Source organism: Phascolarctos cinereus, unplaced genomic scaffold, assembly GCF_003287225.1.
Source record: "Phascolarctos cinereus isolate Bilbo 61053 unplaced genomic scaffold, phaCin_HiC Scaffold_726;HRSCAF=1367, whole genome shotgun sequence".
NCBI lineage: Eukaryota > Metazoa > Chordata > Mammalia > Diprotodontia > Phascolarctidae > Phascolarctos > Phascolarctos cinereus.
In genome coordinates this window covers 124386564-124399515 of record NW_027556098.1, presented here as the reverse complement: position 1 = coordinate 124399515, position 12952 = coordinate 124386564, and the positions used below count along the sequence as shown (strand labels likewise).

The following is a 12952-nucleotide window of genomic DNA, read 5'->3' as shown; positions in this document are numbered from 1 at the left end:
TATGAGCTTACATTCTAATGAGGGGAGCCAATAAATACATATAAAAATATTCTGCAGAAATATAAATTTAATAAACATATACAAAGTAGTTAAAAACAAGGTAGTTTGGGAGGGAGGACACTAGTGATCACAGGGACTAGGAAAGGCTTCATGCAAAATATAGTGTTGCATCTTTAAAGGAAGAGAAGGACTCAGTGAGGTAAAGGTAAGAAGGGAATGTATTCTAAGCATGAAGGTCAGGAGCAAAGGCAGGGAGACTCCATGAAGATGAAGTTTTCTGTGAGTAAGGAACACAGATAATATCCATTTTTTTGGATTAAAGTTGTTGGAGTACATTGGAGAACATGTATCTGTTGCAGCTGGAAAGGCAAGTTGTTTTGTTTTTGTTTAGTTGTTTCAGTAGTGTTTCACTCTCTGTGACCCCATTTCGGGTTTTCTTGACAAGGATACAGGAATGGTTTGCCATTTCCTTCTCCAGCTCATTTAACAGATGAGGAAACTGAGGCCAACAGGTTAAGTGACTTGCTCAGGGTCACATAGCTATTAAGGGTCTGAGGCTGAATTTGAATTCAGGTCCTCCTCATTCCAGGATTGGCAATCTGTTTACTGTGCCATAGAGCTCTAAAAGCTAGACAAAATAGTGTGTATTTTATCCTAGAGGCAATAAGAAGCCACTGGAGTTGGTTGATTAGAGGAATTACATGGTCATTGACAGTAATGGCTAGAATGGATTGGAGGTAAGAGAAGAATATATAGGCAATTAGTGCCCTAAAAGTTCTGGGGAAATTCCAGTCATCCTGCAGGGGGACACCTTTCTGATTCAGCGCTGCAGACTTGTAGTAAATGCAAAGGTTATGTAGGTACAGAGAGTAGCATTTTATTTGGATTTACATGGGAACTGTATCTTTTAAAATCTCATCACAAGTTACTTTTGTTACATTTTATGGCCCAAGAGTCCCTCCTTCCATTCTAATTTCAAGCCTGAAGCACTTCATTGTACAGCCCTGAGTAGTTGGTGTTTTTATTTACAAAGATTTTGTGGTTAAATTCACTGGTAATGTGGGGGGAAGGGTGTGAGGAAGAAAGGGAGCCACGGTCCACTGGACAGTCAGATATAGGATCCTAGAAGAATCCTGTGACCAGAGCCTTGTTAGGGATATGAAGAGACCCCTCTCAGTTGGATAGGATGCAAAGTTTCATTTATCCTGTAGGGTTAGCTTGAAGGATGTTTAAGGAGAATAAGAGGGAAAGCAAAAAAAAAATGGCAAAACGAAATAATCTTTAAATCTTATTAATGGTTTTAATAGTGGATTGCCATTGTAAGGAAAATGAAAATAAATCGTCCTCCCATGGCGTAGAGGTAAATGATTTGATTTTTGAAGCCTATGCTTTGAATCTAGTAACAGCACAAGTGAAAAGGGCAAAATTTATAGGAATAGGTACTGACAATACATATAATAACAAATATAGACTATACTTGGGAAGCAGGAACTCTGACCCAGAGGTTTCCCTGAAGAATAAATCAAACCCTATTAGGATTATGGCTATAAGGGGAGAGAATGAAGCAAGTGAAGATGAGGTATGGAAGCAAAGCCAATGGGAAGAGAGCCTCTGAGGTACCTCACTAGTACCTCTAGGGATGCTACACTCTGAGGAGAGACAGAATAGAAGGCCTTTTACCACCAAAGAACTTGAAAGATTGTAGAAGTTTAGAGCAAGCTAATGAATCATTAGAACAACTGTTAATGAGGGTGTGGTCTAATGGGGGAAATGTAGAGTTTTTGTCAGTTGCAGAGTAAAATCAACTAGGAAATCTTACAGAGCTTTTGCCCTTGAAAAGTAGGCTGAACCAGTTAGCGGCCTTTTGTCTCTTTTTAGATAGCTAAAGTGGGTAGTTTTGCATACGTGGCGCCACAAAACTGAATTCACTTTGCAGCTGGCTCTCTGATAGGTACTGTGAAAAAGGGAGTGAAACTGATAATAATAACAATGATGATGATGAAGATGATGATAGGAATAAATTAATAATCACGATGATGATTATGATCACGAGAGCTGACATTTATATAATGCTTTAAGTTTTGCAAAGTGCTTTATATTTGTGTTACTACATTTGACATCAATGACCTTGTGAGGTAGGTGCTATTATTATCCCCCCTGTACAGAAGAGGGAACTAAGGAACTAAGTGTTAGGTGGTTTAACTAAGGGACTAAGAGTCAAATGGTCAACAAAATGAAAAGAATGAAAAAATAGAAGAAAATGTGAGATATTTCATTGGAAAAACAACTGACCTGGAAAATAGATTGAGAAGAGATAATTTAAAAATTATTGTATTACCTGAAAGCCATAATCAGAAAAAGAGCCTAGACATCATCTTTCAAGGAAAACTGCCTCAATATCCTAGAACCAGAAGGTAAAATAGAAATTGAAAGAATCCACTGATCACCTCCTAAAAGACATCCCAAAATGAAAACTCTCAGGAATATTATAAGCCAAATTCCAGGGCTCCCAGGTCAAGGAGAAAATACTGCAAACAGCTAGAAAGAAACAATTCAAATATTTTGGAGCCAGAGTCAGGATCATACAAGATTTAGCAGCTTCCACATTAAAGGATCAGAGGGTTTGGAATGTTATTCTAGAAGGCAAAGGAGCTAGGATTACAACCAAGAATCTAGCAAAACTGGCTACAATCTTTTGGGGGGAAATGCATATTTAATGAAATAGAGAATTTTTAAGCATTCCTGATGAAAAGACTAGAGTTGAGTAGAAAATCTGACTTTGAAATACAAGACTCAAGAGAAGCATAAAAAAGTTAAATATGAAAGAGAAATAAGGGAATCAGTAAGGTTAAACTGTTTGCATTCCTATATGGATGGGAAGATGATACTTGTAACATCTAAGAACTTTATCATTATCAGGGCAGTTAGAAGAAGTATACATAGCATAGAGGCACAGGTGTGAGATGACTATGATGGGATGATTTAAAAAATAAAATTAGGGGGCAGCTAGGTGGCGTAGTGTATAGAGCACTGGCCCTAGAGTCAGGAGGACCTGAGTTCAAATCTGGCCTCAGACACTTGACACTTACTAGCTATATAACCCTGGGCAAGTCACTTGACCCAGCTGCCTAGCAAACAATAACAAAACAAAAACAAAAAAATAAAATGAAGGGGTAAGAAAGAAGGATGGGAAGAGGGAGGAAGAAGGAAAGGGGAAACTATTTCACATAAAAGGGGTGTGAGAGGAAGAGCTTTTACAATGAAGGGGAAGATGGTTGGTGTTTGTGGGCAATGCTTGAATCTTACTCTCACTAGAATTGACTCAAATAGGGAATAACATACATACTCAACTGGGTATAGAAATCTGTCTTACACTACAGGGAAGTAGGAGGGGAGGAAGAGGAAAAGGAGGAGGGCTGATAGAAGGGAGGGCAGGTTAAGGAAGGCAATGGTCAGAAGGAAAACAGACTTTTGAAGGGGGGCAGGGTAAAAAATGAAAGAAGGATAAACAGGGAGAAAAATAGTATGGAGGGTAATCCACAATTAATAATCCTAACTGTGAATGTGAATGGGATGAACTCACCCATAAAATGGAAGCAAATAGCAGAATGGATCAAAACCCAGAATTCAACAATATGTTGCTTACAAGAAACACATTTGAAACAGAGGAACATGCACAGAGTTAAAACGAGAGCCTGGAGCAGAATCCATTAGGCTTCAGCTGAGGTAAAAATAGCAGGGATAGCAATCATGATCTCAGAGAAAGCAACAGCAAAAATAGACTAAATTAAAAGAGACAAGCAGGGAAAAAGCACCATAGACAATTAAATAATATCAATACTAAACATATATTCACCAAATGGCAAAGCATCCAATTTCTTTTTTTAAAAATTTATTTATTTTTTATTAATTTATTTTGATTTATCAACAATCACTTCCACAAGATTTTGAGTTTTAAATTTTTCTCCCCCTCCCTCCCAAAAAACATACAATTTCTTAAAGAAAAAGCTAAATGAGTTACGAAATAGACCATAAAACCATACTAGTGGACCTCAACTTTCCTCTCTCAGAACTAGATAAATTCAACCATAAAATAAATAAGAAGTTAAGGAGATGAATAGAATTTTAGAAAAGTTAAATATAATAGAATTTTGGAAAAAAATGAATGGAAATAGAAAGGAGTATACCTTTTTCTCAGCTGTACATGGTACCTTCACAAAAACTGACCATGTATTATGACATAAAAACCTCACAACCAAATGCAGAAAATCAGAAATATTAAATGTCTCATTTTCAGATCATAATGCAATAAAAATTATATTCAATGAAGGCCTATGGAAGCATAAACTGAAAATTAATTGGAAACTAAATAATCTAATCCTAAAAAATGAGTAGGCCAAAGAATAAATCGTAGAAAGAATGACTTCATTAAAGAGAGTGACAACAATGAGACAACATGCCAAAATTTCTGGGATGCAGCCAGAGTAGTACTTAGGGGAAAATTTCTATTTCTATTAGCTTACATCAATAAAATAGAAAAAGATCAGATTAATGAGCCAAGCATTCAATTAAAAAATTAGAAAAAGAACAAATTAAAAAGCCCCAATTATATGCCAAGTTGGGTATCTTGAAAATCAAAAGACTGATTAATAAAACTGAAAGTAACAAAACCACTGAACTAACAAATAAAACTAGGCACTGGTTTTATGAAAAAAACAAAAACAAAAACAAAACCAACAACCCAATAAAATAGATCAACCACTGGTTGATTTAGTTAAAAAATGAAGAAAATGAAATTGTTAGTATCAAAAATAAAAAGAGTGAATTCACCAACGAAGGTGAAATGAAAGCAAGTATGAAGAGCTATTTTGCCCAACTGTATATCAAGAAATCTGACAATATAAGTCAAATAGATGAATAGCTACAAAAATATAAATTTCCCAGACTAACAGAAGAGGAAACAGAATACTTGAAAAAGCCTGTTGAAACTGAACAAGCCATTAGTGAGCTTCCTAAGAAAAAATTCCCAGGACTAGATGGATTCCCAAGTGAATTTTGCCAAACATTTAAAGAAAAATTAATTCTAATACTATATAAACTATTTGGAAAAACAGCAAAGAAGAAGTCCTACCAAATTCCTTTTACAACACAAATGGTGCTGATACCTAAACCACGAAGAACAAAAACAGAAAAAAAACCATAGACCAATTTCACTAATGAATACTGATGCAAAATTTTTAAATAAAATACTAGCAAGGAGATTAAAGCAATATGTCACAAAGATCATACACTATGATCAGGTGGGATTTATACCAGGAGAGCAGGGTTGGTTCAATATTAGGAAAACTATCAGTGTAAATGAACATAACAATAACAAAAACAATAAAAATCATATGATTATCTCAATAGATGCTGAAAAAGCTTTTGGCAAAATACAGCACTTATTCATATTAAAAACACTAGAAACCATAGAAATAAATGGAGCTTTCCTTTAAATGGTAAGTAGTATCTATCTAAAACCATCAGCAAGCATCATCTGTAATGAGGATAAGTTAGAGGCTTTTCCAATAAGAACAGGGTGAAGCAAGGATGCCCATCATCACCACTATTATTTAGTACTTTTCTAGAAATGAAAACTATAAAAATAAGACAAGAAAAAGAAATTGAAAGTATTAGAATACCTAATGAAGAAACAAAACTATCACTCTTTGCAAACTATGATGGTATACTTAGAAAATCCTAGAGAATCAACTAAAAAGCTAGTTGAAATAATTAACAACCTCAGCAAAGTTGCAGGATACAAAATTAACCCACATCAATCATTAGCATTTCTATATGTTACCAACAAAGTCCAGCAGGAAGAGATAGAGAAATTCCATTTAAAATAACTACAGTCAATATAAAATACTTGGAAGTCTACCTGCTAAGACAAACCCAGATATTATATGAACACAACTATAAAATACTTTTCACACAAATAAAGCAAAATCTAAACAACTGGAAAAATATTCATTGATCTTAGGCAGGTCGAGCCAATATAATAAAAATGACAATCCTACCTAAATTGATTTACTTATTCAGTGCCACAGCAATCAAACTACTGAAAAATTATAGAGTCAGAAAAAATAACAACAAAATTCAGTTGGAAGAACAAAAGGTATTATTAAGGGAATCAATAAATGTGAAGGAAAGTAGCCTAGCTATACCAGACCTCAAAATATATTATAAGGCAGTAATCATCAAAACAGATTAATCTGGTACTGACTAAGAAACAGAGAGGTAGATTAGTGGAATAGATTAGGTATACAATATTTTACATAGTACTAAATGACTATAATGATCTAGTACTTGACAAACCCAAAGATCCAAGATTTTGGGACAAGAAATCACTATTTGATAAAAACTGCTGGAAAACTATAAAGCAGTTTGGCAGAAACTAGTTACAGGCAGTTTCCTATCTGTAAAATGAGTTGTGGAGAAGGAAATGGCAAACTACTCCAGTATCTTTGCCCAAAAAACCCCAAATAAGGTCATGAAGAGTCAGACACAATTGAAATAACTGAACAAGGTATAGGCATCTAGGTGACACAGTGGATAGAGTTCTAGGCCTGAAGTCAGGAAAACCCCGAGTTCAAATCTGACCTCAGACATTTACTAGTTGTGTGACTCTGGGCAAGTCACTTAACCCTGTTTGCCTCAGTTTCCTCATCTGTCAAATGAACTGGAGAAGGAAATGGCAAATCACTTCAGTATCTTTGCCAAGAAAACCCCAAATAGGGTCACAAAGAGTTGGATACAACTGGAAAAAAAAAAGGACACAATTACAAGGTATAGACCAACATGTCATACCATATACTGAGATAAGGTCAAAATGGGTACATGATTTAGACATAACTATCATAAACATATTAGTGATGAAATTATTTATTAGGATCCTACTTATTAAGGGATGGATAAAGGAAGAATTTATGACCAAAAAAGAGATAGAGAGCATTACAGGATATAAAATGGATAATTTTGATTATATCAAATTTAAAAACGTTTTTGCACCAAAAACCCAATGCGACCAAGATTAGAAGGGAAGGACAAAACTAGGAAAAAAATCTTTATGGCAAATTTCTCTCATAAAGGCCTCATTTCTGAAATATATAGAGAATGGAGCCAAATTTATAAGAATATGAGTCATTCCCCAATTGATAGATGATCAAAGTATATGAATAGGCAGTTTTCAGAAAAAGAAATGAAAGCTGTCTGTGGTAATATAAAAAAATGCTCTAAATCACTACTGATTAGTGAAAAACAAATTAAAACAACTCTGAAGTACCATCTCATACTTATCAGATTGGCTAATATGACATTTGGAAAATGACAAATGTTGGAGGAGATGCAGAAACACTAATGGGGTCGTAAACTGGTCCAACCATTCTGGAGAGCAATTTGGAACTACGCCCAAAGGGCTATAAAACTGTTCACACTCTTTGACCCAGCAACAGCACTACTAAGTCTGTATCCCAAAGAGATTTTTTAAAAAAGGAAAAGGACCTATATGTACAAAAATATGTATAGCAGCTCTTTTTTTGTGGTGGCAAGAAATTGGAAATTGAGGTGATGCATATCAATTGCAGAATTACTGAGAAGTGGTGGTAAATGTGATGGAATACTACTGTGTTATATATAACAAAGCAGGATGCTTTCCGAAAAACCTGAGAAGACTTATATGAACTTACGCAAAGTGAAATGAGCAGAACAAGGAGAACACTGTGCATAGTAACAGCAATATTTTATGATAATCAATGAATGACTTAGCTATTCTCAGCAATACAATGATCCAAGACAATTCTGAAGGACTTATGATGAAAAATGCCATCCACTTTCAGAGAAAGAACTGATGGCATCTGAATGCAGACTGGCATACTTTTTTACTTTATTACATCTTGGGTTTTTTTGGGGTCTGCATTTTCTTTTACTTTATGGGTAACATTTAAGCTGGTGGACTAACCAAATTTTTGCCCAATTGTTTCTGAATTTACACAACAGTTGTTGTCCTGACTCCTAGTAATTTATACTCAATGTTATCTACCAAAAATCGGGCTATTGTTTTGATTGTTTCTGTTTCTTAACTAGTTTGTTCTAATGATCTACAAGTTCATACTTCAGTGTGAACTAGTTTTGATGACTATGGCTTTATAATGTTGTTTAACAAGATAGCTTGGGTACATCCAGTGTAACCAGATGAAATGTGAAGGATGTTCTGTGGCCAGTTAGACAGAAGAGTCTAATTAAGTTTGTATATCACTTATTTCCCAATGAGAAACAGTTCAATAGTGTATAGTTTGGAAAACTGAAAATATGTAAACTACTAGGGGAGGGGGGTAGAACTTCTGAGAAGACTTCAAAGTAGTTTGGCAGAAAACAGATTTAGGCCATAAATTTACACTATATGATAATGATAATAACCCCCACTTAGATAAAAGATACCATAAAAAGTGAGAGCTGGAATAAGATCTGTGGTTACAGGTGGAATTTTTTAACTAAGTAAGGACTTGAGGGGATTGTAAAAGATAGTCCATTTCAATTACAAAAAATTAATAGTTTTCATACACATAAAATCAGTATAGTTAGAATAAGAAGAGAAACCATCAAGGGGAAAAAAAATCTAAACTATAGAAGGAACTGACTCAAGACCAAATGCTATTCTTTCAATGGAGAAGTGGTCAATGGCTATGTACAATTTTCATTTTTTCTTTACTGATTTCTCCCCTCTCCATTCCCTCTCCCATCTATTGAGAAGGCAAGATAAAACTCATTACAAATATGAAGACACACAAAACTAATTTCTGCATTAACCACATTCTGGAAAAACAAAACAAAACAAAAACAACGAAAAAAAGAAAGAAAAAAATGCTTTAATCTACATTCTAAGTGGATCAGTTCTCCATGTGGATGTAGATAGTATTTTTCATTATGAGGTGGGAATTGTGATGGATCATTGTACTGATCAGAGTTACTAAGTCTTTCATAGTTATCTTTACAATATTGCTGTTACTGTGTAAAATTATTGTAAATAGTTTTCAAAAGAAGAAATGTAAACTGGCAACAAACAAAAAAAATGCTGCAAATCACTAATAATAAGATGAATGCAAATTAAAATCACTCTGAAGTTTCACTAAAACATCAAATTAGCAAAGATAATAAAAGACATAAATCGTCAATGTTAGAGTAACTGTGGGAAGATAGACACACAAAGGCACTGCTGGTAGAATTGTAAACTGGTCATGCCATTCTGGAAAACAATTTGGAATCTCACTGAAAAAATACCCAAAATGTTCGACATTTGATTCAACATCATTCTCTGCTGGTCATATACTCTGAGGAGATCAAAGACAGTGGAAGACATTTCCATATCTACCACAATATTAATATAAGCAGGAACAAAAAAAATTGAAACAAAGTAGGTGCCGTGAATTATGGAATAGCTTAACAAATTGTGGGATGTGTAATGGCTTGTTACTGTGGCATAAGAAATGACAAACATGAGGAACTCAGGGAGCCTTGGAGAGACATGTATGAGCTAATACAGAACAAAGAAAGCAAAACTAAGAGGACAATACGCACAATGATGGGAAGTAAAAAACAACACTAAAAAAGATATCAGAACTCTGTTCAGGGCAATGATCAACCTTAACTCTAGAGGATTTAACATGGAACATCTCTCTCCTTGGTAGAGAAGTAGTAGACTCTGGAAATGGAATGAAGCATATGTTGTCAGACACGGAAAATGTTTTAGATTATTTTGCTTAATTATACTTGTTTGTAACAGTGGAGGTTTCTGCTAGGGTATAGGAGGATACCAGGAGCAACAAAGATATTTTAAAAAACATCAACAAAACATTTTAAAGAACACTAAATGTCACAAGAATTATGGATAACCCAATGACTAGGTCCAGAGGTTTGATGAAGCATAATTCCCTCCTCTCAATAAACAGGAGATAGACTGCAGTTGGAGAATGCTGCATATGCTGTTAGATATGTTTGACTGGTAGGTTTGTTTCTTAAATGTTTCCCTATTACAAGGTGGGGTTCCAAGGGAGGAGCATTATTGGAAAATGACAGTGATGAAAAAACCCCCACTAAAATCAGCACATTAAAAATAAACTCTGAACAAAATAATCTCACTTCTTTAAACTTTTACATTTTCTATTCTAAAATAACCAGTTCATTAGATTTTTCCATGAAGAAATGGATGTTCCAACTAATAGAATGAGTAAGATTTTATTAACTGCAGTATTCATCTTGAGAACCAATAATCCTGCGCCTAATTTGGCAGTACGTGTACTAAAATATGATCAATACAGGTACGATTAGCAGAACAACTTACCCTGGTCATTGTACCTGGATAGATCAGTTTGGTTGATATAGAGGTCATGATCACTGTCTAGTTCCCAGAATTTACAGTAAATGACATAGAAGTGTTCATAGGAGAAGTAATCTGTGATTTGATTTATGTCTTCTTCTTCTTCCAAAAGGGCTAACGTCTGAAATTATATGAACAGAAGGAAAAATTTATTGTAAAATAATGAAATAGAAGCTTTAGTCAATATAGGAAAAGCCTGAAGACCTCATGACAATTTTTTATTATAGTGACTTTATAATAATTCACATTTTTATAGTGTTTTAAGGTTTGCAAAGGGTTGTATATACATTCTCTTGGTTTGATCCTCACAATAACCCCGTGAAGTAGGAGCTATTACAATTTGATATTTTTATGAAGATTAAGAAAATAGCTATTTTAACAAATTTTGTATCAGTAGTGTATAATACCTACTATGTGCTAAGGACTTTTTTAGGTTCAGGGGATACAAAAGTGAAAAATAACACCAATCTTGTTCTCAACAAGTTATAATCTAGATCTAAAACAGACCCCTTTCATTTTGACACCACTTTTCAGAGCCTACGGGAGTGTCTATATGTCAAAGGAAGTCATTATGTGAGAGGGAAGGGAGCACTATGCCAAACTTTTCTGACTCTGTATCACCAGTGTAGACAGTGGAGAGAGTTTCTGAGTAGAAGAATGACACAATGAGAGGAATACATTCAGACCAGAGTGTGAAGGATAGATGGGAGAAGGGACAGCCCTGCTCACCGGTTCACCCCTTCTGTTCAGTTGTTTCTGACTCTTCATGACCCCATTTGGGGATTTCTTTGCAAAGATACTACAGTGATTTGCCATTTCCTTCTCTAGCTTATTTTACACCTAAGGAAACTGAGGCAAACAGGGTTAAATGACTTGCCCAGGGTCACACAGCTTAAGTGTATGAGGCCATATTTGAACTCAGGAAGATGAGTCTTCCTGATTCCAAGCCTGGCACTCTATCCACTGTGCCACCTAGCTGGCCTTGCCCTGCCCCACCTCCAGGTCTGTACATGTATAGTAGTCACCAAAATGAGCAGTCACCTCAGATGGACAATACACATTTTCAGAGTAAACAGGATAAGAAGGCTGTTGGACCTGGAAAGTGCAGACTGAGATGACATTTGCTTTGTGATTGGGACCTTAAAGCTTTTTCTTTGGGAAATTTTTCAATTCCTGCTCCCCACCCCCTCAACCTCCATCTACACTGCTGCTGCCCCTCCTCAGAAAAGTCTGTGTACTTCCTAAACCTGAGCAATCCCTATTTGAAGTTCAGGAACTCATAGGCTTGATTCCAGTGCTCGATCAGGACATACTTTGGTGCTTCCTGGAGAGTCTATGTAGGGTGACAGTACATGTGGACAAGAACTGAGAGAGAGAGAGAGAGAGAGAGAGAGAGAGAGAGAGAGAGAGAGAGAGAGAGAGAGAGAGAGAGAGAGATCCATTTGTTAGGTGGGAAAGGTGCCTAATTTTTTTTAAAGAAAAGACCTGTTATCAGGGGTGTTTAGTTTGGCTGGTTTCCATTTTAAGGGTTTTTTTTCTTCTTTTCTCTCTCTCTCTTTTTTTTTTTGGTGAGGCAATTGGGGTTAAGTGACTTGCTTAGGGTCACACAGCTAGTAAGTGTCAAGTGTGCAGTCTGAGACCAGATTTAAACCTCCTGAGTTTATGAAGGGAAGGCTCCTATAAGAAAGACTCAGGTCCTCCTGATTTGAGGGCCGGTGCTCTCTTCACTGTGCCACTTAGCTGCTCCAGGGTTTTTCTATTAGGGAACTTGTGATCTTTTTAGGGGGTGAGATGGTTTTTTTTTTTTGTCACAGAAGTATAAGTATGGCTCTGGGGAACTTTAATGGATTATAAGCAACAGAACTGAACCATATGGTACAGCAGCTAACAAAGCTCATGTCACCTTCGGCTACATTAAGAGAGGCACAGCTTCTAGGAACAGGGAACTGTACCCTGCTTCTAACAGTCCCCATCTGGGGTACTGTGTTTGATTTTGGAAATGATGATTTAGGAACGTCATTGATAAGCTAGAGAGTATCCATAGAAGGAAAACCTGGGTGATAAAGGGCCTTGGTTTTATGTCAAATGAAAACTGAAGGAACAGGGTATGTTTAGCCTGGAGAAGAGGCAACTCAGTAGGAATATGATAGCTGTCTTTAATTATCTGAAAGGATTAGATTTGTTCTGCTTGGCCTAGAGGGCAGGGCCAGCCAGGAGTGATGGGTGAAAGCTGCAAGGAGGCAAATTTAGATTTGATATCAGGAAAGCTTCTTAGGAGATAGTAGGTTCCCCTCGGCTGGGGGGTCTGCAAGTAAAGACCAGATGACCATTAGCCAGATATTGGAACAGGAAGTCCTTTTGGTATGGTCTGGACTTGCTAGCTGCTGCAGTTCCTCCCAACTCTCAAATTCCATGATTAGGTCTCTGAGCTGTTAGTGCCCTTCCTCTAACTGCTCTTTATTTTCTCTGCATACATTTTGTATTTATTTATCTATGTACACATATTCTCACCCTGGAGAATAGAAGGTCCTTGAGAAC

General features: G+C 36.0%; 1 protein-coding gene across 1 annotated transcript in view; it reads right to left on the bottom strand.

The window, feature by feature from the left end:
- Positions 1-12952, bottom strand: part of PPP2R3A (protein phosphatase 2 regulatory subunit B''alpha) — a 135748-nt gene that overhangs the window by 33695 nt on the left and 89101 nt on the right. Inside the window, 1 exon segment of the mRNA XM_020986095.2 lies at positions 10379-10535. Within this exon segment, the coding sequence (XP_020841754.1) occupies positions 10379-10535 (157 nt within the window).